Below are 25157 nucleotides of genomic sequence, written 5' to 3'. Positions count from 1 at the left end.
GAGCCCAGACGGCCCTCGATTCAGCAGCTCAGCTTCTCACCCAACACAGCCAAGACCATCTGGCTGGTGCTGCAGAAGCAAAGGAAACCCGGAGGAAGCTACACCAGCAGCCTCGGGCGGCCTCCGAAATTCTCCTGCGGGAACTCTCGATTCCACGGGCCCTGCAAGAAAAGTCAGAGAACCTTGCAAAGGACCCACGAGATCCCCAGTGCTTGCAGATCCCTCGCCTGCCGCCAGGCTCTTGAGACAAGGGTGGTTGCTCCCCGCTCTCCGGCACCCTCCCCAGGGGCCGTCTCCAGCCCGGCAGGTGCAGGGCCCTGAGGGTGGGCTACCAGGGCTCCAGCCCCCTGCCCGGCGCTCTCCCACGGAGCGCGCCCTGACCTGCCCTTCTGCAGGCACACACAGCGGGAGAGAAAACGCTCCACCTCTTAGGGGACTGTCGGACTTTGCTAAAAGCCGCTGAAGGCAGCAGACCAGAGTGGGGTGGCTTTTGCAAGGGTGTTGTTTTGCTTTCTGGCTGGCGAGCTTCAGTGTGGAGGCTGGAGGGTGCACACCAAGGCGTCCTCGGGCGACTCCACCCCCGAAGGCCGGCTGCCGAGGACCCAGCCCACGGCCGCTGGGCCCCTTCTCCTGCGGGCCCACCGCTCTCAGTGCGGGGCAGCTCTCGGGGTCCCGCTGCGTCCAGCCTCCGGCTCTCGTGCCTCGCCCCCCCCCCCCCCCCGGCTTCCGCGGGTCCCTCTGGGAGCTCCTGGGCTCTGGCTCTCCGCATCCACCCCCTTCAGGAGGCACGCCAGGAGGGTGAGGACCCCCGGGCCCCGCCTCAGCAGAAGGCCCCGCTCCTCCACGAGGGTCACCCCAGGAGCGGGTCAGCTCCAGGGCACCATGGTGTCTGGGGACGGCCTCAGGTCAAGTCCTCGCCTTGACGAGCCATCAGAGCCCCCTAGGCCCCGGCACGCCTTCCTCGCTGTGCCCCCCGAGTCTCCCCACCGCTCAGGCAGAGCCTCTCAGACGTGGGTGCCTTCACCCCTTCGCACGGCCCTCTCTCTAGAGGATCCGTCCTCGGGATCGCCCCGCGCCTGCTGCTGGGTGCTGGCTCATGGCTGACGGGAAGGAGGACGCACAGGGCTCCCCTGGGCCCCGGGCGGCCTGTCCCAGGTGCTCTCGGCTGAGCCAGTTCCACCAGGACCCGCCTGCAGGGCCGCGGGCAGCGCCGGGCCCCGCTGTGCCGTGAACCCATCGCTTCCTGCAGTCTGGATCCTCGGCCCTGAGACCCGGCAGCTCCTCCCGCACCTCCCGCGGAGCCACTGCCCCCCCGGGCCCCCCTGCAGGCTCCGAGCACATGCTGCTTCGGCAAAACTCCCTCCCGTTAAACAGAAGCAACACCGTGGTTTTATTTCTGCCTAGTGAGCACAGTCCTGGCAGTTAAAACTGCTGGGGTGAACTCACCATCCCCAGCCTTACGGGCTTATGTTGGATTTTCTACCCCAGATCCCGGGGGAACTTTCTTCGGAAGTAAGGACGGTAAAGTCGGGGGAGCGCGTCACCGCTGCTGGCGGCATCTGGAGGCAGCAGGCCCTGGGGGGAGTGTCCCTGGCATTACGGGATACCCACGGCGAGCCTGCGGCCGAGGGGTGGGAATTGGCAGCAGTGGGGGGAGCGGGGAGGGAGCCGGGACTTTCTTCCCTGACCCCTGGGGCCACTCTGCCTCCCAAGGGAAGCTGGCAGTGCTAGGCGACACTTTTGGTTGGCAGCGGGCAGTGGCCAGCGGTACTGCCGAGCAGCCCCGGAGAGCAAAGGACTGTCCAGCCCAAAACGTCTGCAGGCGGAGGGTGCGGGAGCCTGGGCGAGGCGCAAAGCCCTACGAGGCGGCGGCGACTCCGCTCTGTGCCTTCCCAGGCCCTGCCCCGGGCGTGGTCAGCAGTGGGGGCTGGGGGCCGCGGACATTGCCCACAGGGGCACGCGTCACACGTTGGCAGACGATGGCCTGGTTTACAACCTGCACTCGTTTTTCTGGCTTTATCCCCAAGACTGGACTTAGAGGAAACAAAAGGCCCAGAGTCTGCGGCAGCGCCCAGGGCGTTTTCCTGCTGTCTGGACACCAGCGGCGGCTGCCGTCCCTGCTTGTGCTCCCTGGCCCATCTGGACACGGCAGAGGCCCGCGCGAAGCTTCCCGGCCTTCGGGGTTTTTCCTCTGCTCCCCACCCTTCGAGTTTGTGTGTTGATCCCCTGCACAGAGAGCCTCTCTCTCAAAAAAAAAAGTGCACAGCTTTTTAGCCCACTAAGCATTTCCTCTCCAGCTTCACCTGGAGGAGGGCACACGTTGCCTGCTCTGCCGCCGAAGTCTGGGGCGTTTCCTCCTTGTGGAAAGAGCTAGCACGTCAGCGTGGAAATCACGTTCGGAACTGAACCACGGGAGGCCATGAAAACACACCCGACTAACCCTGACTTCTGTGATCAGCAGTGTGGACTCAACTTTACTATTCCACTTGTTCTCAAAATAAAGGAATTAGAGCAATAAATAGTAGGTGAGGAGAATAATTATCTTCCAAAGAGAGCAGATGATTATCAGGAACTTATCTGGAAGCATCAATCCACACGTAATCAGCACAGCACTGCAGAGGCAGTGACAGCTGCAGGCTCTGCCGGCCAACCTCAGCGGGTGCCCCCAGCCACAGAGCTGGGGGGCCGGGCCGGGGCGAGCCCGCTGGCCCTCGCTGAGCAGAGCCAGGACAGAGCGCCTGAAGGACGAGGGGCGGAAGGGGCTCCTGAGGAGGGGGCTGGCTGCAGCCCCCAGGGCGGGAGGCTTCCAGGAGTGGGGGGCGGCCTGGGCCAATACCCCAGGGGGGTCTGGGCTGCGGGAGGCGCCTGGCATCGCCGTCGCCTGCAGAGGCAGCTGGACGCCCCCTGGGCTGGCCGTGCAGGGTCCGAACGGGTGGGTGGCTGGAGGTGCGGCCTCAGGGATAGGCAGGTGGTGGAGAGGACGGCACGCTGCGGAGGCCCTGGTCAGCGCCAGCACGCGAGGGGCAAGCAGAGAAAACGACCACTCGAGGGAGACTGCACTGGGCAGGGCCAGGCACCGTCCCCCCGGGGGCCGCTCCTTCCCGGGGAGCAGCAGAAGCCTTTCTCGCTCCCATGGCTGCGGGTCTTACAGGGCCAGGCGTCTCACTGCCCTTTGCCGTGGACCCACCACGGCCTCCGCTCACCAGGGCCTGCCTGAGCAGCCTGCCTTCTAGACCTCAGGCTTCGGCGGCCCAGGCCCCCTCAGGGCTCCTCCAGGGGCTCCCCCCGGGCCCCTGGCCCCCGCATGCCCTGCACAGGTCCAGCCTTGACCGGCGGCTCCACCGTACCTGCTCCTGGGCCACAACAGGTGTGGCTGCCAACAGGTGGCTAGAGAAGCTCGCCGCTCCCCCAGGGGGCCAGCCCCCACGCTCCCACCCGGAGCTTCGGGCGGGTTTTCTCCTCCACCCCAGGGAGACGCAGGGCGGGCCCTCCCATGTCCCCAGCAACAGGCAAGCTGGGACCCGAGCCCCGGCCCCACCTTCCTCCTCCTCTCTCCTTCCCACGTGTCTTGGGCCCAAAGGGCCACTTTGCTCTTTTGTCCTCTGTGGGCCTCCTCCTGCTGGACCCCTCAGCTCTGTCTTCACCGTGGAAGAGGCCCCCCCACCGCAGAGGTCCCCCGAGTCAGCCCGTCCTGCCGCGGGAAAACGGGAGAACCGGGCGCCACCGAGGAAGTGTCCCCGAAATGTCCTTCCTCTAACAAACTTAAGCAATCAAGAACCCACAGCGTGCGTGTCCTCAGGGCGATCGCCGTGTCGCGCCCACGCTGCGTGGCCCTCGCCCGGCACGGCCGGCCGTCGACCACCTCCATCCCCACGCCGCAGCCTTAGAGAAACCCCCTGCCCGCGTGCCCTGCCCCGCTTTTCAGGAGGTGGTCGATAAAGTCACCTCTTTAAAGATGGAGCAGTGGGGTGGATTTCAGTATTTAGACTCAGAAATAAATGATGAGGACAGACGTGGGTTTCATCTATTTTTATCCAACTTCTGACGACCCGAAGCACCAGGGACTATCTCTCTCCTTTTCCCGCTGTCCTTTGGAACACGGGGCCGACCTCGACGCTGGGGTATCAGCGAAGCTGGAAAAGAGGGCGAAGCAGCGAGGAGCAAGTCGCCTGAACCCTTGTTCTGGACGGCTGCCCGGCCTGCCCGTCATTAATGCCTAACACGGAAAGCGACTTTCTAGTTTTCCTTGGACTGAAAGAATGAGAGCATTACATTTTATAGGCTTACCAACCACGAAATTTTTCACCCCCTTTTATAAGTTATACTCACTTTTAAGAATATGTGCACCTCACGTGTCAGGAGAAGGCTCAAATATTTAAGACATGTCATGAGCTTCCATTTTAAACAGTAAATATTTAAGGTGAAATCAGAGTGACATATGTCAGAAATACCTATGAAATTGTAACATATTATGCATGTAGCATTAATTTCCCATCCTTCAAAATTATCAGTATCTGAAATAGTAGACATTGTTTCTTGTACTTAAAGTCAGCTCTACAAAACCTGTAATTCCCAGTTAGGACCAACTCTTCCCTAAAAGCACTGCTAAATGTTCACAGAAGAGGAGGCACCGTGAGTTCCACTGACGCCGTGCAGCTCTGCCGTGGGAGGGGCGGGCGTGACGCCAACCCGGTGCTCAAGGCTCTCCATCAAATGCACGGCGCCGACTCTCAAAGAAGGAATGTGCCGTGTTCAACGGGCGTCCTCCCAGTTCTGCGAGTTTATGGGAGGATTCTTGCTGGAACATTCTGAGGACACAGAGGGAATCCATCCCTACAAAGAGACCAGAGCACGCAAGGAGGAGCAGAGGGTCTGAGCCACTTGCTGCGACTCACTCCCCTTCCCGCCCGCTCTGCCCACGTGGGCAGACCACCAGGCTGAAGACGCCTGTCCTAGGGTGCCAGAGGGCCACGGCCACCAAGCACCAGGGACGGGCTGGTTTTATAAAGGGGGTTTATGGGGCTAGAGCTTACAGCTCCAGAGCGTGAAGTGTCCAGATCAAGGCACCATCAAGGCACTGTCTCACCAAGGTCAGCGCCCTGCCACACGGCGAAGAGGGCTGCAGATCTCTGCCGAGGTCCCTGCCTGCCCCTCCAGAACACACCGTCTCCTGGAGCTCAGCTGTGGGCGCTCAGGCACAGGGCTCGTCTGCAGCCATGGGCTGCTCCCTGGGCTCAGCCGTGGCCCCAGCCATGGGCTACTCTGTGGGCTGCTCCGTGGCCCCAGCCATGGATTGCTCTGTGAGCCCACTTGTGGGCCCAGCCGTGGGTTGCTCCGTGGGCTGTTCCGTGGGCCCAGTTGTGGACTGCTCCGTGGGCCTGGCCATGGGCTGTTCCATAGGCTGTTCTGTGGGCCCAGTCGTGGGCTGTTCCGTGGGCCCAGCCATGGGCTGCTCTGTAGGCTGCTCCATGGGCCCAGCTGTGGGCCCAGTCGTGGGCTGCTCCATGGGCTCCTCCGTGGGCCCAGCCGTGGGCTGCTCCATGGGCCCAGCTGTGGGCCCAGTCGTGGGCTGCTCCGTGGGCCCAGCCATGGGCTGCTCTGTAGGCTGCTCCGTGGGCCCAGCTGTGGGCCCAGTCGTGGGCTGCTCCGTGGGCTCCTCCGTGGGCCCAGCCTTGGGCTGCTCCGTGGGCCCAGCTGTGGGCTGCTCCGTGGCCCGGCCCCTCAGGGCCTCTCAGGTCCTTTGTGCTCTGCCGGGTCCACCCACCGGGACCTCTCAGCCCTCGGCATCTGCTTCCCGCAGTCCTCGTTCCCACACCGCAGGGTCAATGTGGCGGCTCCCTTTTCCTGGGCGTGTCTCTGTGTCTCTGTTTAAATCAGCCTGGGAAGGACTCGACTGAGTCCCGCCTCACTGGTGAAGTTCACCCAAAAGGCCTCACACCCACAGGGATGGCTTAGTTCAAAAACAGAATCCTTCCCTTTCTGGGATTCCTGAAAGAACGTCCCACCGCCACAGCTCCCATAGCCACGGCCCGGCAGCTGCACCACTGAGGGCTGCTGTGGGTCCTCCCACTCCACCCCCACCCTCAGCCAGAAAAAGGGGACGGATGGCTGCGGGTCCTGCAGACACCTCGCCCCCCACGGCTCCCACGGCACCTCTGGCCCTCGAAGGGACTGCGACTTTGGGGGACAGCGGGGGCTGGGCATGGGCAAGGCTGGGCCTGGGTGGGAAAGCAGGAGCAGCGGCTTGGAGGCGCAGGGCTGCTGCAGGCTGCGTTGCGCCCAGGTTTGCTCCTGAGCAGAGCGACGACACAGAGCAGGAATCCAGGAACTCGGGGGAAGCTTCGGGGAGGAAGGGTCTGAGCCTGCCGAGGAACCACCGAGGCAGAAAACACTCATGTGCGCTCAGACCGAGAGGCCCGGGGATGGCCGGGTGAACGTGTTTACACGGAAGAACAACATGAGGACGAGCTGGTGGAGGCGGGGGAGAGGACACCACAGGGTGAGTTCACCGTCCCTTTAAGGGATTCTCCTAGATCACCCAGGGCTGTTGTTTTTATTGTTAGTTTCATGGTCACCGCCACCATTTAGCTTTCCAGGAAAAAGGAAGCGCAAAGTTTGGTGGGCTTTTTTGGGTTTTGGAGATGTCACATAGAACACGCACTGGTCCACTAACCAAGAGACCCGTGAGGCAGGCAGTTCAGGGCCTGGATTAGCAAGCCTGGTGTGCCAGTCAGCTAAGGGGCGCTGACGCCAAGTACCAGGAAGCTGTTGGCTTCTATAAAGGGCATTTATTTGGGGTAAAAGCTTCAAGGCCCTAAAGAGTCCAACTCAAGGCTGCTTTCTCACCAAGAGGGCTGCCGACCTCGGCGAGGGCTCAGCCTTCCTCTCTCAGCTCCAGGCTGGCACAGGGCTCAGCCCTCAGGGCGTCCTCTTCCTCTTGAGGCTCCGTGGGCCCAACTTCTTCCCACCCTCAGCTACAGGCTAGCTGGCGAGTGGCTCGTCTCCCTTCCTGGGGCCGCAGGATCAAAGCTCTCTCCTCTGCCATGGCCGTGGAGCGCTCTCTTCCTGTGTCTTCTTCTGGGTCCTCTTGAGGGTCCGTTTTTATCAGCCCGAGGTGGTGGGGGCTCAACCCTGAGTCGACCTGCTGATGTGGCTGAAGCGAGGCTCCAGTCTTTTGTCAAGCAAACTTCCAACCTTTGAATTTAACACAGCCAAAGGGCATCATACCCAGAGGAACAGACCAGCTCACAACACGATTTCTCTTCTTTGAGGATTCATTAATAGCATCACACTGCCACGCGGGCTCTGCCCCAGGTCCACTTGGTGGCGTAAGCTGCTCTGGCCTCGGACTGCCCAGGACCCTACAGATCCAACGACATGCCAAGTGCCCACAGCAAAGCAGGTGCCCTGCGTGCCTCCCGGGGCTGCAGGAGCAGCTCAGGAGCCGCAGAGCCAGAGGGACGACATCCACAGGTCCATATTCTCCTTTGGAGAAGAGCCCGTGTTCGCTTCCAGGCCTGATTCTGAGATAACCAGTGAGCAGGTGACCAGCTGAACTGGACCACTCGACCCCCCAGCTTTGGGCCTCTTCTTAGGTTAGGCGTATCAGGAGGCGTCCCCTGGCAGGTAGCAGCGGGATCTAAGAAATCAGGTTAAAGCACTTCCAGAAGGTGTGAGCTGCATGGGCAAAGGACGTGGGCATCTACCTCCCCTATTCCCGCGGCTTTCTCTCTTCCCCTCGATCTATGCCTGTGCCCTCATGGCAAGTTCCTTATGCTCGTAAGAGGAAAAATCCTAGGCAGGACTCACAGATGTTCCTGTGTCCAGAAGGGGACAGCTTTAGCATTACAGGCCATTAGGACGGCTCTGAAGGGCAGGAGTGAAGGAAATCTGTCTTGTGGGCAAAATTTCAAGCAGGATATTTGATTTTCCACATTATCTGGACAGAGAGCTGCCCAGAAGAATGGATCCCCAATAATTAGCCGTAGCTGACAGGATGGCGAGACAAGAACAGGACTGGAAGATCAGTGAGGAGGGTCTCGGGAGGTAGAATGTGAAAGGACTCTTAGAGTGGCCACTAAGGGTGGTGGTGCCTGACTGTGGGAAGGCTCAAACACACACCCTCTGTAAGGGGCAGGCTCAATACTGAGGTAGACCAGATGGCGCCGTCCGTCCGTGGCTCGCACTTGCCTCTCTCCCCAGTGCTGATTCAATGAGCTCTTGTATAAAGTGCACATGGCAGCAGCTCCCAACTCATGGACCTCCGTCTCCAGGCCCAAGCCGGCTGTCACCACCGCTGGGGACCTATCTTTCCAGCAGCAGGGACCAGTGCTGAGCCCTCCCATGGAAGGGCAGGGAGCCACTCAACCACCTGGTGATGACCTCACCAGACGCCGTCCCCATGGCGCAGCTGGGCCCCTCCCTGGAACAGACGCACAGATCTTCCCCCATCACACTGTATCTGACCGAGGGACTCAGGTTACAGCAAGAGGTTTGGCTCTAGACTCACAGGCACGGAATTCACACGTCTCACCACAGCACTGCGTCACCTGCAAAGAGCAGTTCTGATAAACGGCGGAATGACCTACTGACGACTTCCAGGCCACCAGTTTTCCACCAGTGACCTCCAAAATGCCTTCTTGATCTGATCCTGTTTCATGCTGCGTTTTCTTCACTGGTAGAAGGCCCTAGCGGAATAAATATGCATGTTTTGCTTTTGGTAGACTTAATATAGTGAAATTTGAAACAAATATTTGAACTAGATGGCAGCAAACATTTTCAAAAGGAAAACAATTTCCCATAGAAAAGCTTACAGTAAGATGTTGTGCTCAAGTACACCTTTCAAACTGTGGTTATATTTAAAGAAATATAAGCAATAACAATATAAAGAGATTTGATCCTAGATAAAATCCTCCTAGATAGGTAACAAAGAGGAGAGTAAAGATGCTTTAGGCAATTTAAAAAATCTCTAGTTCCACAGCAGGAGGAAAACTGTTTAATGATCTTAGCCTGATCCACGTGGGCTTCACAAACGCAGTAATACATCTTACATCAGCAGGCGGCTGAGACACAGACTTTAATTAAAGTTAGCGACTGCAAGGATAGTTAAAGGCGGGCTACAGAATTCTGTAGGCAAGACTGTAGCCCTCTTCAGCAAAACCTAACCAAGACAGCTGCAGCCTTATTTAAGTACATTGGCTCAGTAATTGGAGGCTGTGGCAGTTTGGCATTGTTTATGAATTCCAAAAATAGATATTGGACTGTGTTTAAACTGGTCTGCTCCTCTGGGCATATTAGATTGTATTAACTCAGAGGTTTCACTTTATCTCCATTAAATTATGATTAGGGCTTTGATTCAGGCACACCAGTAGGACATCGAGTCCCCGTCCCCATGGCAGGTAGGGACTCACAGAGAAAATGACACAGCAGAGGACAGAGTTTGAGTTTTGCTGGAACCCCGGGAAGTAAATACACAGAGAGGAGCTCAGAGGAAGAGAGACAGCGCATGAGACGGGGAAGAGAGAGGAGCTTGACAGCCTTCAGCTGCAGCTGAGACTGGGAAGAAATGAGCCCTGGAGCGAGGAGACTTATCCCAGGCTACAGCTGAGCATGGAAGGAGCTGGACCACGGAGCCTCAGGAGGAAGAGGGAGCCTGAGCCCTGGCAGACGTCGGCAGCCGTCTTGCTCCAACACGTGGCGACAGGCTTCGGTGAGGGAAGTAACTTCTGCTTTATGGCCTGGTAACTGTAAGCGTCTACCCCAAATAAATACCTTTTATAAAAGCCAACAGGCTCCTGGTACTTTGCATCAGCACCCCTTTGGCTGATAATACAGAGGAGTATTACAGAAAGCTGAGAAAGGTTGTTTGGTATTGAGCAGGTATGCTTAGGCATATTTAATTCAAATTTTACAGAAATGGAAACAAAACTTCCATTTTTTCTCAGAATCTGAAGGTAGAACCCTACAAGCCTTACCCTGTAGACCATAATGTGGCCAAAGGAACTCACTCCAGTCCCTTCCCACTGAGTGGGCTTTCACACACACCGCTCGAGGAGCCCCTGGGCACTCAGGAACAGCTTGCCACGCCCCGGCCCACACGAGGGGTGGGCGCCATCGCCGACAACGCCCCCAGCCCCGCCGGCGCCCGTCCTGCTCCACCTCCTCACGCCCTTCTTAGGAGACTCAGCTCAGCGACAGCTGTCGAAGGGGCGCTCCCCGCACCGGCGCACCCAAAGGCGCCACCAACGTGCTCTGCCTTTCTCATTCTTTTATGGGGGTTTCAGGATCCCCCAAAACATCTGTGTGAGGAAACTCGTTAGATATGACCAGTTATAAAAGAAAGAATTGGGTAACACGAACCCAACACCAGCAAACCCGCTGCGGCCCCCTGGCCCGCCGAGCCTCATTTCCCCGGCATCGTGGGCGGCCGTGTCATTGCCCTACTGTGCGCCGAGCTTCACGCAGGGCTGTCTCCACCCCCGCCGAGCACCACTGGCACGGTGACCGTCCACCGCCTCCTGGCCTGAGACTGCGGTCCCCTCCAACGCTCTGCTGGTTCATAGAGTGCTGTGAGAAACACCTTGGCGTAGAGCGTTTTCCACGTCAAGGATTTTCTCCCTTAGGCTAGAAATATCATTCTGATTGGATCAGAACACAGAGCTCCTGAGGCACACTTTCCAGCATTTGTCTGAGGGCGGGTGTAAACCATGAGGCCACCTCACCTGGGAAACGGCAGGTAACACTGGCGGCAGGTAACACTCATGGCAGGTAACACTGGCGGCAGGTAACACTCATGGCAGGTAACACTGGCAGCAGGTAACACTCTCTTGCTGCTGATTTGGGCAGGCTGTGGGGGCCACTGCCCTTCTCCAAAATAAAACCAAGCCTGTGCTTCTGCACCGAGCCCAGAACCATTCGACGGAGCCTTCAAAAACCTAAGAAACCTGCTTCCATGGCTGACTAGAAGCTCTCGAGCGGCTGCGGGGCTGAGCAGGAGCGCCTGCTCCGAAGTCCCGAGCTGTGGAGTCACCGCCTGCTCCTGGTCTTCCCTTTCAGATTTAGCTGGTGTGATAGCAAGCCCTGTTCTTACGGGGTTAAGAACATTCTGGTCATTTCTACAGTGTCTTTCAAGGTGGGAAGTGCTGCAAGGAAAAAAAAAAGGATATGCCGGGATGGGGGTGGGCAGCGGTCTATTTTAGGTGAGCAGGTAAGTTCACTCCCTTCCGGGAGGCGGGCGCTCCTGGCAGCGGGAGAGCCAGTGCCGAGGCCCTGGGGCCGGAGCGAGCCGGGCTGCTGGGGGACAGCAAGGCCGCCTCGGGGCACGGTGGCGTGAACGAGAAGAGGGCGGGAGGTTCACGGGTGAACGAGCCGGGCCTCCAGGCCACCGCCAGGGACCTCGCCTCTGACGAGAGGAGAGCCGTGGGGTTCTGAGTGTGTCTGAGTGGGGAGGAACAGCTTTGGAGGGTTTCCAGAGCGGAGAAAGAGCAGCCCCTGGCCGTGGTTTTAAAGACTGCTCATTTTTTGCAGATCATGAAAAGCAAGCTGGAAAAGGCAGGAGGAAGGAGGCCAAGTGCAGGGACAGTGGCCTGGGGGCAGGAAGTGGAGGGACGCGGAGCTGGGAGCCTCAGAGCCTTAGAAGACCCGGTGCCTGTCAGAGAACAAGAAGCCTGAAGCGGGACGCCTGGGGATCAAAACGCTTTAGGCTACACTGGCGGAAGGGACGGAAGATTAGAGCGGAAACGCAGAGGCCAAGCAACAAAGACGCTGGCGCTGAACCTGCCAAGACCAGCCAGGAGCGGTGCTGGCGAGAGCGCGAGGGCCTGGAGGCTAAACATCCAGATGAGGGGCCAGGCCCCGGGAGTGGCGATGGAGGGGACAGACGGCCCAAGACAGGAGGAGGGGCCGTGGGGAGGGTCATGGGGGGGCTGTGGGGAGGGGCCCTGGCACAGCCTCTCGTGGGCTCTCCCGGCAGCTCCGCCACCTTTTTGAGAAGCAATTTTAACCACCTTCCAGATGGCTTCTTGTTTCTCATTCTCCTGTTGCTTTTGGATCACGTGTGGCTGGGAAGTGGGGGCTGTCTGCCCGGAACCACCGCCCTCTCTACGGGCAGCAGCCTGAGGGGGGACGCCCAGCGCAAAGGGGAGGGACACGTGGACGCGCCCTGCGGGGAGGGGCTCAGGCCTGGGCAAAGGCCTGGGCGGGGTCTCCAGGCAGCCGGCAGGAGCAGTGCCGAGAGCTGCCGCCCTGGGAGAGCCCCCGACTCCCTGCACCACAGAGCTGGAAAACCAACCGGCAGATTTCTAAAAGATTCAAGACAAAGATTTGATTAAAATAGCGTTTCTGATTTTTCTTCCAGTTGGCCAAAAAAGAAAGAGGATAATCTAGAATACTCTGCTCAGGTGTCATGCTAGTACATCGAAGTCTCTTGAATAATAAATTGCTTTTCTCAACAGATCAGGCTATACCCCAAACACACACAGACCTGCACGTTTTCTGAGGCGGGGGCCACATGGAAACATGAAACGACGCTTGAGACGACTTCCAGTGGGTGAAGAGGCAGCACCGCTTGACAGGCAGGCGATCTGTGTTTCTTCTGAAGGTAAATCAGTGTACAGAGGCCTGGCTGGTTCCTTCAGGAGAACCTGGACATCTCGCTTTCCAAGCTGGGGAATGAAGCCTGCGCTTTGAGGCAGCTGCACTTCACACCAAAGGCGGGGAGGCACAGCGCGCCACGGGGGGCCAGCCGCCCCCATCGTCAGCAGGCGGCTCGGAGGGTTTTCTGAGGCCTGGACGCCGGCCTGGGCCCTGTGTGCCCGCACGCCCTCCCTGAGCACGGCTCGCTGTCTCTTCCTAAGTGCGGGGTTACATGGCCAGCCTCAGAATGGATGGGGGCATCCCAGCTGCCGATCACACGACTGTCACATCAGTGGCATTCCACTGTAAATCACAGCCACGACATGATTTCCAGAGAGCTTTCCCCGCCCGCAGTGACGGAATGCAAATACATACAAAAACGAAGCCCGATTACCTAGGGGAGGGAAAGGGGGAGGGAGCACGTGGTTAACTAACAAACTAAAAGCTACTTTGCAAAAGCATCCAGGCACACCGCCGCGGCGCTCTGACTCTCCCTAAGAAACACAGGCTGGATTCTCAGGGTGCGCTGAGGCGGGCGTGGTTGCCCCTCGTAGAACCCAAGGCCGCACCTCGGGGGAGCCGCCCCAGGCTTGGTCACCAGCATCTGGTCGGGTGTAGCCACATCAGCTCATCCGCTGGTTCCTTCACTCACCTGCAGCGGGTTGGACGGCAGCCCCCGAAAGACACGTCCACCTCAACGCTGCGACGGTGACTTTATTTGGAAAACTGGTCTTTGCAGGAGTAATTACGGTAAGGGTCTCAAGGTGAGCACTTCCTGCATGAGGGTCAGCCTAAGTTTGGAAAACTGGTCTTTGCAGGAGTAATTACGGTAAGGGTCTCAAGGTGAGCACTTCCTGCATGAGGGTCAGCCTAAGTCCCAGAAGAGGCGGGCAGGGGAGGCCCTGTGGAGGCCGAGGTGAACAAGTCAGCCGCCTCAGGTCAGGAAGGCCAGGGGGCAGCCACTGCCAGGAGCCAGAGGAGAGGGTGCTGGGCACGGAGGAGAGGACGGTGGGCACAGAGGAGAGGGTGGCGGGCACGGAGGAGAGGATGGTGGGCACGGAGGAGAGGACGGTGGGCACAGAGGAGAGGGTGGTGGGCACAGAGGATGGTGGGCACAGAGGAGAGGGTGGTGGGCACGGAGGAGAGGGCGGCAGGCACGGAGGAGAGGACGGTGGGCACAGAAGAGAGGACGGTGGGCACAGAAGAGAGGGCTGCGGGCACGGAGGAGAGGGTGGTGGGCATGGAGGAGAGGACGGCGGGCACAGAGGAGAGGACGGCGGGCATGGAGGAGAGGGTGGTGGGCATGGAGGAGAGGGCGGAGGGAATGGAGGAGAGGACGGCGGGCACGGAGGAGAGGACGGAGGGCACAGAGGGGGGCGGGCGTGGAGGAGAGGGGGGCGGGCGCGGAGGAGAGGGATGGGAAGGTACAGGGAAAAGGAATGGTGTGGCCTAGGGGAGAGGAATGGATGGGGAAGAGAAGGGGAGCAGGCTGGTGCAGGGGGGAGGAGCGGGCTGGTGCAGGGGGGAGCAGGATGGGAGACGAACATGAAGGTGGAGAAGATGAGTCATCTCACTCATCACCAGCAGGGTGTGGGATCCTGCACGCTCAGACACTACTGATGGCGAAATAAATCTATAAACTTTCCTGAAGGGTTATCTGGCAATGGGTATCAAAACTTAAAGAGTAGTAAACAATTTCTGGCAAAGTAATTCACTCTAAGAAAACAAAGGATGTGTACTAAGATAGAGTTATAATAAAAAGTCTCAAGTGCCTAATGTCTTAAAAGAATGGTTTAGTTGAATAAATTATGGTACATCGATTAAATGGATTATCAGGAAAATAAAAGACAAGGCAGAAAATTAATTATTGATATTAATGTTGCTCAGATGTTATTGAGTTTTTTAAAAAATATGATCATCTTTGTGTTTAAAAATTACATTCATGCAGTTATTAGTAAAGGCTACTCATTCCAGAGGAGTCACTTCAAGTGAATCCACTGAGAGGAGACCATGCCTCACAGTAAATAACAGGATGGAAAATAAAACGGGCTGCTGAGACTGTTGCTTAGTAAAAAGACCACTTAAGAAAACAAGTGTTATTTGTTCTTTCACAAGATAGCGGTACAAGGACAACTTTGCACTAGTCCTTAGAACTGCACAATCCAATCTGTCACCCGCGAGCCACGTGTCTCCTTGACCCTTGAAATGGGGTGAGTCCAAACTGAGATGTGCCTCAGTGTGAAACGCACACCAGATCCCAAAGACTCAGTATGGAAAACAAACGTCAAATATCTCATCGATCATTTCTATATTGATTATATGTGAAATGTGCCCAAAAGTATATTATAAATATTGGGTTAAATAAAACATACTAATGAGTATGGGTTAAAAAAAACATACTTTTTTTTAACTTTAATATGCCACTAGGAGATTTTAAATTATATATGTGCCCAGCATTATATTTCTATTGGACAGTGCAATATTAGAATGAATCAAGTTTTCACACTTGGGACATAATTTTCTCAGCAAAATTATAGAAGGGCAAATAACATCCTTCAATGAGTATTTGATATTTTTTACAAGCCCAGAAAAAGCACTGTTTTTGCATGAGATGATTTGTGGGTGGGCACCAGAGGAGCCTCTCCCAGTTTTTTGATCCGACTCGCTCTCTTCTGGAACATACGTGGCGTCCTCACCCGCATTCTTTCTCTTTTCCAATCATTACCAGGTCTAAGGCTGCCAGAAACCCATTTGTTCAACAGTGACCATGTGTTTCCTGCAGATTTTTAACCAGTTTTATAAACTTCATGAAATCCTCCATGATTTGCAATATTTGCGACTCTCCTCCACAATGAATTTACACTATAATGCCAAACAAAATCCTTCAATCAGGGAGCAGGTGACCCACAAGAAAATGCTGCCGGGGGCACAGCCGCTGTTAAGCCCAGTTGAGAGATCAGAATGCAGACTGAGGCAGACGCTCAGGAGGGGATGCTCTCGTGTGACCATGTCCCTTGTTCCCATGAGGCGCAGTCCAGTGGGATCCAGATAGCAAGTATTTAAAAGTATGTATACATGTATGTAATGTCTAATGACCTCTAGGGAAAAGTTTGCAAAAATTCAAAAGTGGCTGCCTCGAGTGGTGTAGATACATCTGCCTGTACTTCTACAATTAACATGTTTTATTAAATTTAGATTAAATTTAATTTCAAAGGCCAGCCCAAGTCCCCATCCTGCATGGATTACCCTGTTGGACAGTCCGGCCCCATCTTAGTGTTCCAAATCAGTGCCCTCTGATTATTTTTCACCAACTACATTACGTACGTTTGATAATCATGACATTTGGGGGTCAGGTACTACAGAGTGCTCTACATGTATTAATTCTTGAAAACGCTCAAACCGTATGAACTTCCCTCAAGCGTGAGAAGAGGGGAGAGGAAGAAAAAATGCCCCTCGGGAAGGAGAGGTCACTCTGGGGAAAAACAAATATTAAAATATAATTTCATACTTGGAAATATATATCATGTTCCCATAATACAAACTTCAGAAGAAAATCTCAAAATGCGTTTTAATAATATATGTAATGATAATCCACTTTAATAGATTACAAGAGGTGGAGAAAAGGAATTTAATAAAATTTAACACTAGCATAATTTAAAAACAAAAGCACACATTATTAGAAAGCTAGAAATACGAGTTCCCTTCACATGTCGAAGGTTGTCTACCTCCCGCTAAAGCAACGGCAATACTAGGTGAAGGCTGGAAACATTTCCAAAGGCAGACACCGTGCCAGGAGGCCCTGTTATCACTCAGCATTGACTGGAGGGCAGAGAAGTACACAGCAAGAAACCAATCAACTTTAAAACAGAAGAAACAAAGTCATCGTTTGCAGCAGGATTTGGCTTTCAACAGAATACGCAGAGAATCTATACACCAACAAAGACGGTGCATAGAAAACTAGCACACAAAAACCATCCCATTGTCATAAACTGGCAACAACCAATTTAAAACATTTAATTGGAGAAAAAAGATTCCTACATAAGAACAATACAACCTGTAAACTACTGACAATGGGATACATAAAATGTGATCTATCCCTGCAATGGGATAAACCAATAGAAAGTAATGAAGAAATAATACATGCTACAGTATGACATGGGCGAGCCTTGGAAACATGATGCTAAGGGAGAGAAAGACCCCATCTTGTATCACAGAGTGACTCCATTTATGTGAAATGTCCAAAGAGGTAAAGCCATGGAGACAGCAAGGAGAGTGGTAGTTGCCAGGCGGGACGGGAAGTAACTGCTAGTAGGTATGGGGTTTCTCTTGGGGGAACAAAAATTTCTAAAATGAGATTGTTTCGATGGTTGCACAACCTGTGAATTTACTAAAAAAAACCTTGAATTGTACCTTTTAAATGGATTAATTGTATGGTATGTGAATTATTCCATTTTTTAAAAACAACAGCAAAAAAACATGTAAAATATCTAATAGAAGTGTTAGATCTTTATGGAGACTATCATAAAGCTCAATAGAATAATATATAAGAAGACTTAATTGAGATAGACTGTGTCTGTGGATGGGATGTATCAATAGTATAATGATAATCTGGGGAGATGAAAAGTCTCCCCAAATTAATTTGTGGATTCAATGTAAATTATGGCAGGATTTTTCATGGCAATGGATACATCTTAAAATTCACTTCAGAGCATAAGGGGTCAAGAATGTCAAAGAATACCTTTGAAGCAAAAGAATGAAAAGGAAAGTTTTAATAATTAAAAGAAACAGAATTAGCTTAGGAATCACAAAGAGATAAATGAACGCAACAGAACAGAGAGTTATGAAGCAGATTCACAAACTATAACAGAATTTGGTTTATGACAGACATAGAAACAAAATAAACGAGAATTAACAATTCATTCCGTGATAATGGGATAAATGGTTTTCCACGTGGAAACCGTTCTATCCCTGCCTCTCACAAAGCAGAAATTAAAATTCCAGATGTGTTTAAAGACCTAAACACAAAAACCAAAACTTCCAGTTAAAAAGGGGGGGGGGGGGGGAGCAATGCATAGAAAAGAAAACCTGAAAACCAAAATATATTAAAAAGGTAACCTCTCAGGGAAATGCAAAGTAAAAGAGCAATGAAATTCCTTCCATGCCTAACACATGGACCAAAATTAAAATATCTGGTTAATATCAGCCATAGTAGAAGATACAAGGCTACAAGGACCTCCAATCCACTGCTAAGGGGAATTGAAACTGCACAACTGCTCAGAAAATTTGAAGCCAAAGTCAGAAGCTGAGGAGGCGTACCCACTACGTAGGTATTCAACTCCTGGAGATATGTACCTTAGAGACACTCATAAATATCGACAAGAGCTAACTGAGGATGTTGCCTGCAATATTTTTTTATGATAGCAAAAAGTAGAAACATCTTATTGGGGAATGTTTAAATTCTGGTGTATCTGTTAACAAAGGAATACTATTTAAAATGAATCAACTGGATCTACAATTTTCAACATATCACAGGTAGAAAAACAATGTTGGGTGGAAAAAGGCAAATCACAGGCTTCCATTCACACAAAATTTTAAAGGCAAAATCACACGCCACACTTTTATCGGCACAGGCTCAGTTCGAGTGCTGCATGTGACCCCAACTTCTTATCGTCACTGTCCGGCTCTCCCTCCTGCTCCCAGGAGAATTCCCTGTTTCCAGATATTCCGTAGACTTCAGCAGCTGCAGCAGGTCAAGCGCGGTACGAGGTGCAGGGAGGGCAAAAGAGTGAAGTCTCCCCACCCTGTGGAAGAGGCGGCCGGGGGAGCGGGCCGGGGGGCTCTAAGGTGTAGAAACGCCTGAAAAGGCTTAATTGTTGAGGCCAGCCCCTTCGTCTACAAGGTGGGAAAGCTCTGGCCACCTCTTGTGAAGATTACATGAGGAAAACAGCGCACATAAGAGTACACACACACACACACACACACACACACACACAGCCCCAGCAGCGCGCGCCTGCACTCCGGGCACCACGGCCAGCGCGCACAGCTCACCGCGGCCAGCGCGCAGCCCGGCTCTGCAGACCCTCTCTGAGCCCACAGCGAGAGGAAGGCGTGAGCGGGGAGCGCGGGAGGGTCCCAAGCCCCACCTGGCCCGAGGGGACCCTAAGCCCCGTGCCCAGGGAGGACCTCCCTAAGCCCCCCCCTGGAGGGTCCCCAAGCCCCACCCCGAGGGGGTCCCTGAGCCCCCCCAGGGAGGGTCCCTAAGCCCCACCTGGCCCGAGGGGACCCTAAGCCCCCCCCCGAGGGTCCCCAAGCCCCACCCCGAGGGGGTCCCTGAGCCCCCCCCAGGGAGGGTCCCTAAGCCCCACCTGGCCCGAGGGGACCCTAAGCCCTGTGCCGAGGGAGAACCCCTAAAGTTCTACCCCGAGGGGGTCCCCAAGCCCCGTGCTAAGGTAGGGTTCCTAAGCCCCCCCCGGGGAGGGTCCCGCCCCCCCTGCCCCGCCCCCCTCCTCGGCCCCCCGCAGGTCGTGCCCCCCCCCACCCTGCGCGTCTGCAGTGGCTCGAGCTGTGGGACGGGCAGGGGCTCCTTGTCCCACCCCTGGGGACTCCAGGCGACACCCCCAGGCGGGCTTCTCCGCTGCCCCCTCCGAGCCCAGGGGCGTGACTGGGGGGCGAGGCCCCCGCGCCCGCGCCCGGCGATGCTCCTGCGCCTGCGCGGTGCTGCGGCCGGGGACGAGCGCAGGGGCGCACAGGAGGGCTGCGGGCAGGCGCCGGGGAGCCCAGCGCCGGGAGTCCTTCCCGGGGTCCTTCCCGGGGACGCTGGCGGCCGTCTCACCCCCGGGCCTCCGCCCGCCCGGGCAGGCTGGAGGCGGCTCCGTCCCGGCCAACGTGGCGCCGCCATGCGGCAAGAGCAGGAACAGCTCCCAAATCCACCTGTTCAAAGCTTTGAGATTCTCCACCAATTTTATTTTAACTTTGAGGAATTCGAAGCATCTCCTTTTTTTTTTTGGCCTCAAATGAAATTTTATTCATATTTTTCATTCACATTTTCATATCACACTATTTCAGATATGCATTATTCAAACGCATTGTTCATTTGCATCATTCAAATGAAAGAGCCCTCTGGGGAATCCACCAGCCTTCCCTTGTCCACCCGCGTCAGCCCCGGGCTCGGACTTGTTGCACCACCTGGGAACTAGTGATCGGGTGTGGTGGGGACAGCCAGACCTTTATGCCCAAGCCCTCCTAAGCCAGTCCTTCTTCACCAGGAATTCTCATTTTAGATCCGGAACTAACAAGAAAAATAAACATTAATAGTTATAAAGTTAAAACTCGCCTGACAAAACCAAGCGGGATGGTGATTACCCCTGGAGGGCAAGCGCCAGAGCAGGCAGAGGCAGGCGGACGCCCCAGCGCTTAAACGGGGCACTGGTTGAGCAGATGCGCTCAGGCGGTGAAAGCCACCCAGTGTATGACCTGCACATGTGCGGTTTTCTGTGGTTACATTATACTTCAATATATTAAATATATGAAAACACATTCCTCCTCTGAGGAGACAGAAGGCTGTGCAAACACAGTAGGAATCAGAAAGGTGAAAATCCAGCCGGCGGGGACCAGCTGCAAGGCCAGCCCAGGTGGGAGCTCTCCTGCCCGCTGTGGGCAGGCAGAAGGGGCAAGACACAGCCCACACAACGAGCTTAAAGTAGTGGGCGTGGCTAAAGTGTCACTTTCTCAACAGTAACGAGATCCTGTAGCCTGACAGCTCCTCCCGGACACGCACAGGCCCCTGCCAGGGAGGTCCCCGCCATTCCACAGGCCACCCTGGGGCCTGGAAAGAGCCCCAGCCCGGCCCAGGCAGCTCCCGCCCACGTAGACGCCCTCAGGTGCGCAGGGGAGGGCTAGGCAGGTGAGCTGCAGCCGCCTCGCCAGGCAAGGAACAGCAAGAGGAAGCGCCCACAAGTATTTCCAGAGTCCTAGCAAAGGAACTTTCTCTAGGAAGGACTCAGCTCTGCAAACAGCACTGCTGGGCCGTGACCGTCTGCAGATCAGGTCCACTGCCGCCGCAGCCCGGATTCCCCGGGAACAGGTTCCTGCGACTTCAGACTTTACACCCGATGCATGTCCACCACCTGCCGTGTCCTCGCAACCCCACGGCAAGGCAGGAGCTAGTCCATTTCCAGATAAGACCCTGAGGCTCCAAGACGCTTCGTCACCTCAGGCGAACTCCCCTCATCGAGGCTCAGGGTCCAGGCGGGGCAGCTGGGTTGGAGGGAGAGAGGCGCAAAGCGGGGCGACGCTCCACGGCCCAGAGCTGAGCCCGCAGCCCCGAGGGGCACTCGGAAGCATCTGAGGGAACGGCTCCCACCGGCGGCCTGGACTCGTCCCGGGACTGGACCCCACCCCCCCGGGGACAGCGTAAAGCAGACCAGCAAACCCAGACCAGGGCGGGCGGCGGGAGGCTCGCAGAGGCCAGGGCCTCCCGCGGGAGCAGAGGGGCACCCACGCCGCCCGCGCTGCTCCTGGGGGTCGCTGGGCCTGCGCTGCTGTTTGGACACTGCCCACGCGCGGAGGTGGGCGAGCCTGGGGGAAGGAGGCAGCAGGGACCCCCTGCCGCACGGAGCGAAGCCCCCCGCCTGCCAAGACCTAACTGTGGGTGCCCGGGAAGGGCGCGTGTGCTCCAGACCCTCAGGGCCACGGGGGGCCCATCGCGGACTCGCGGCCCGGCGCGCCGCGCTCACCCAGAAGGAGCCCGGCGTCACCCCAAACCCGCGCAGGGCCTCGGCCAGCTCCCGACCTCCCAACCGCGGCGGCGCTGGGGGGAAAGAGGCTGAGGGCAAGACCCCAAGAGCGCGCCCCACCGTGACCTTGAACGACCCCCTGACCAGCCCCGTCTTACAGAAATTAAGAGTCCGTGAGAGTCCGGCCGGGAGCGCGGGCGCGGGGGCGCCTACCGCCTGGTCCACCACGCCCGCAGCGCCGCAGGCGACGAGGCTACGTGGCCCGCGCGGACCCGAAACCGCGAGGGAAACGCGGGGGCTGGCTCCGGGCCCCGCAGCGCGAGAAGGGGGCGGCCTCGCCCCGGCGAGGACCCCCAGCAAGTTCCAGTGCCCCTCCCCGCGCGCACACGCACATACCCCTCCGCAGAAGGGACTGGCGGTGGCCGCGGAGCTGGCCAGGACGCGGCGCGGGGGCACCGGGAGGCACCGCACACCCACCCGCGAAGTTGCGGCAACGTGGGGAGGTGCGGGAAGAATAGCGCAAAGCCGCCCGCGGGGAGGGGGCGATACTCACGCGAGGTGACCCGGCTGGAGCGAGTCCGCGGCCGCGCTGGGGCCACCGCTCTCGGGCGCCCGCGCAGCTGGGAGGCTGCGGGCAGCTGGGCAGGGGCGCGGGTCGGTGCGCGCCGGAGCCAGGCTGCGGCGCCGCGGGGGCTCGGCCGCCGGGACCGCAGCGGGAGCCGGGGAGCGGGCGGGGGGCGGGAACGCAGCGGCGGCGGTGGCGGAGGGAGGCGGCCGCGCCACGGGCAGCCGGGGTCCGCCCGTGCCCGCCGCGCCCGCCTGCGCCCGCCTGTGCCCGCCGCCGCCGCCGCCACCTGCCCGGCCCGCGGCCAATCAGAGCCGCTCCGGGGGGGGGGGCGCGGGCGGAGGCGGGGCGGGGGCGCGTGCGGGGCGCCCGGCGGGAGGGGCGGCGCGCGTCCGCGCCTGCGCCGGGGCCGGAGGTGCCCGCGGGGCCGGAGGCTCCCCAGCTCCCAGGGCGCGCGGGCGGCACGCGCCGGGCGGGGCGGGGCGCCCCGGGAGGAGGCGGGGCCGGGGCTGCGCGCGCCCGGGCCGGGGACCCGCACTCCTCCTGGCGCTCCCCCGGCGGCGCAATGCGGTGGCGGGGCCATGGCCCGGGACCCCGGCGCGACGCTGTCCCTCCCAGCTCGGAGTCGAGGCGCTCGGTCCCCTGCCCCTGGGCCCTCCTGCCCTGAGCGACGGTCCCCGGAGTCGAGGCGGCCCGGCCTGGCGCATGCCCTGCCCGGGGCCGGGAGCGGGCGCCCCCCGACCGAGCCTCGCCGAGGCCCGCGCCGCGCCCTCCCAGCGGCGGCTTCCCACTCGCGGTCCCCGGGTTTAAGGCCACCGCGGTGATCGCCCCTGGAGCTGGATTCCTTTCGTTTCCCCTGAATTGTCTGTGCTGTCCACGCGAGTCCACTCGGCCCCACCGGCCGGGGCGCGCTCGGCGCAGGCTCTGCGCCCCGGGACCCCCGAAGCCCCCGCTGCGGCAGCCCCGGGGTGGCGAGCCCCGCGGTCGGGGGACGCGCAAGACTGCTCGCAGTGGGGCGCACAGGGGCTGGTGCAGGAAGCCCGGGTTCCGGAAGGGGGGCGGACATTTCGTTCCTCCAGCCAGGCCAGGGCCGGCCGCGCGGTGGCCTCCAGCCGCCCGGGGCCGCGGTCCACGGCGGCTTGGCCGGGAGAGCGCACAGGCCTGCGGCTGGTGGAAGCCGCCCCCTCGGAAGAGAGCGTGTGCGGCCACTTGGGTGATTTCTCAAACCCCAGGATCCGCTCCCAGGGTGTCTCATGTGGGTTGAGACACTTCTGCGGGTGTAGATTAGCACGGGGGAAGCAGCGGCTCCCAGCTGATGAGTCCGCAGGGCGAAACAACCTTTAAGAGGGAAACTTGGAAGACAGAGGAGTTGATGAAAAGTCTAGTTGCTTCCCTTAAAAGGAGTTTTTTTCTTTATTTTTTTAATGTTACATTAAAAAAATACGAGGTCCCCCTATACCTCCCTCAACAATCCCACTCCTCCCATATCAATGATCATTGCATTTGGTGGATACATTTTGGTGGATACATTTGGTGAATACATTTTGGAGCACTGCTGCACCACATGGATAATGGTTTACATTGTAGTTTACACTCTCCCCAGCCCACCCAGTGGGCCATGGCAAGACATGCAGTGTCCAGCATCTGTCCCTGCAGGACAACTGCAAGTCCTGAAAATGCCCCACATCCTAATTCTTCTTCCTTCTCCCTGCCCTCAGCAGCTACCGTGGCCACTTTCTCCACATCAATGCTACATTTTTAATGTCCACGACTGCTAAAGTGGAACAAAGTCTGTGTTTTCTTTTTATTATATTTACACTCATTTTTTTTTAGATTTTATTTTTTTATTTCTCTCCCCTTCCTCCCCCCACCCTGCCCCAATTGTCTGTTCTCTGTGTCCATTTGCTGCGTATTCTTTTGTCCACTTCTGTTGTTGTCAGGAGCATGGGAATCTTGTGTCTCTTTTTTTTTGTTGCATCATCTTGCTGTGTCAGCTCTCTGTATGTGCAGCGCCATTCCTTTCTTTCGCACTGGGTGGCTCTCCTTAAGGGGCACACTCCTTGCACATGGGGCTCCCCTACGCGGGGGACACCCCCTGCGTGGCAGGGCACTCCTTGTGTGCATCAGCACTGCGCATGGGCCAGCTCCACATGGGTCAAGGAGGCCCGGGGTTTGAACCGTGGACCTCCCATGTGGTAGGCGGATGCCCTATCCACTGGGCCAAGTCCACTTCCCTACATTCAATTTTAATATTATTTTTCCATGCTTGATTAGATTCGCATTCACATGGTACACAATTCAAAAAGTGCAAATGGGTGCACAGTTTTAAAAAACTCCCTCCCAGTCGTGTCTCCCAGCATCTGAGTGCACTTCCAGAGGCAGCCTGCGCTATCAGGCTAGAGAATACCTACATATAACAAGTGAACATATTTGCCCATAGTTTCTTATTTTTCACCTTTCGTTATACAAAATGGTAGCATTTGTTATGCAGGCTTGCCCTTGAACAAGCCATTGCCTATCCTTCCTAAGTTTTCTTGTTCCTTTTGCTCTGTTTTGCCACTGAAAAGGACATCTCATCATACGTGAGGGCCCCGGCTGCGGTATGTGGACTGTCTCCAATCTGTCATTATTGATGATAATGCTGCCAGGAATAATTTTGTTCTTACACAACCATGCACAAGTGGAAGAACATGTGAAGGCCAAAGCTCTAGAACTGGAGTTGTGGGGTCAAAGCTTCTGTAGTTTGGAGACTGTCCAGCGCCTTCGTGGAGACGTCAGCACACACGCGCCCTCCCAGCCCGCTCGTTTACACACTGACCCCCGGTTCTGCCCTCAGGCGCATGCCCAGAGCGCTGCTCGGGTGTGTGCCTGCAGGGCGGGGCGGGGCTGCCCGCACAGGCGTCCCGGCCAGCCTATCAGCGGGCCTCTTGCCGCCTCTGGCCAATGGGAGGCAGCCGTGGAGGGCGGAGGGCGGGAGGCGGGAAGCAGCCGGGCATTTCTCCCGCTTCTGCCGGGTGGTCGACGGGGCCTTCCGGGGCGGCGCTGCGTGCTCGTGGCCCCAAGGCCTGAGGACGGGCCCGTGTGCGCCCGGCTCCCGGCGCTGGCAGCAGGACCCCTTCCTTTCGTCCCTTGGGCCTAGGCCTGAGCCGGCAGCCCCCTGTCCCCGCCGCCCGCGCGGGCTCCTGGGAGCGCGCAGCCTCTTACGTCATCCGTGCAACATTTCC

The 25157-nt window shown here is 57.2% G+C and overlaps 2 protein-coding genes across 2 annotated transcripts in view; one reads left to right on the top strand and one right to left on the bottom strand.

Annotated features, from left to right (window-relative positions):
• MYRIP (myosin VIIA and Rab interacting protein) overlaps positions 1 to 22087 on the bottom strand; it is a 266848-nt gene extending 244761 nt beyond the window's left edge. The window contains exon 1 of the mRNA XM_058288187.2: positions 21922 to 22087. The gene's annotated coding sequence lies outside the window, so the exon portion shown is untranslated. The remainder of the gene's footprint in view (positions 1 to 21921) is intronic.
• Positions 22088 to 22514: 427 nt separating this feature from the next.
• LOC131276209 (uncharacterized) overlaps positions 22515 to 25157 on the top strand; it is a 35649-nt gene continuing 33006 nt past the window's right edge. Inside the window, exon 1 of the mRNA XM_058288994.1 lies at positions 22515 to 22753. Coding sequence (XP_058144977.1) covers positions 22515 to 22753 — 239 coding nt within the window. The remainder of the gene's footprint in view (positions 22754 to 25157) is intronic.

Source organism: Dasypus novemcinctus, chromosome 26 (genome assembly GCF_030445035.2).
Source record: "Dasypus novemcinctus isolate mDasNov1 chromosome 26, mDasNov1.1.hap2, whole genome shotgun sequence".
In the NCBI taxonomy this organism is placed as follows: Eukaryota; Metazoa; Chordata; class Mammalia; order Cingulata; family Dasypodidae; genus Dasypus; species Dasypus novemcinctus.
This window is presented reverse-complemented; position numbering and strand designations above follow the sequence as displayed.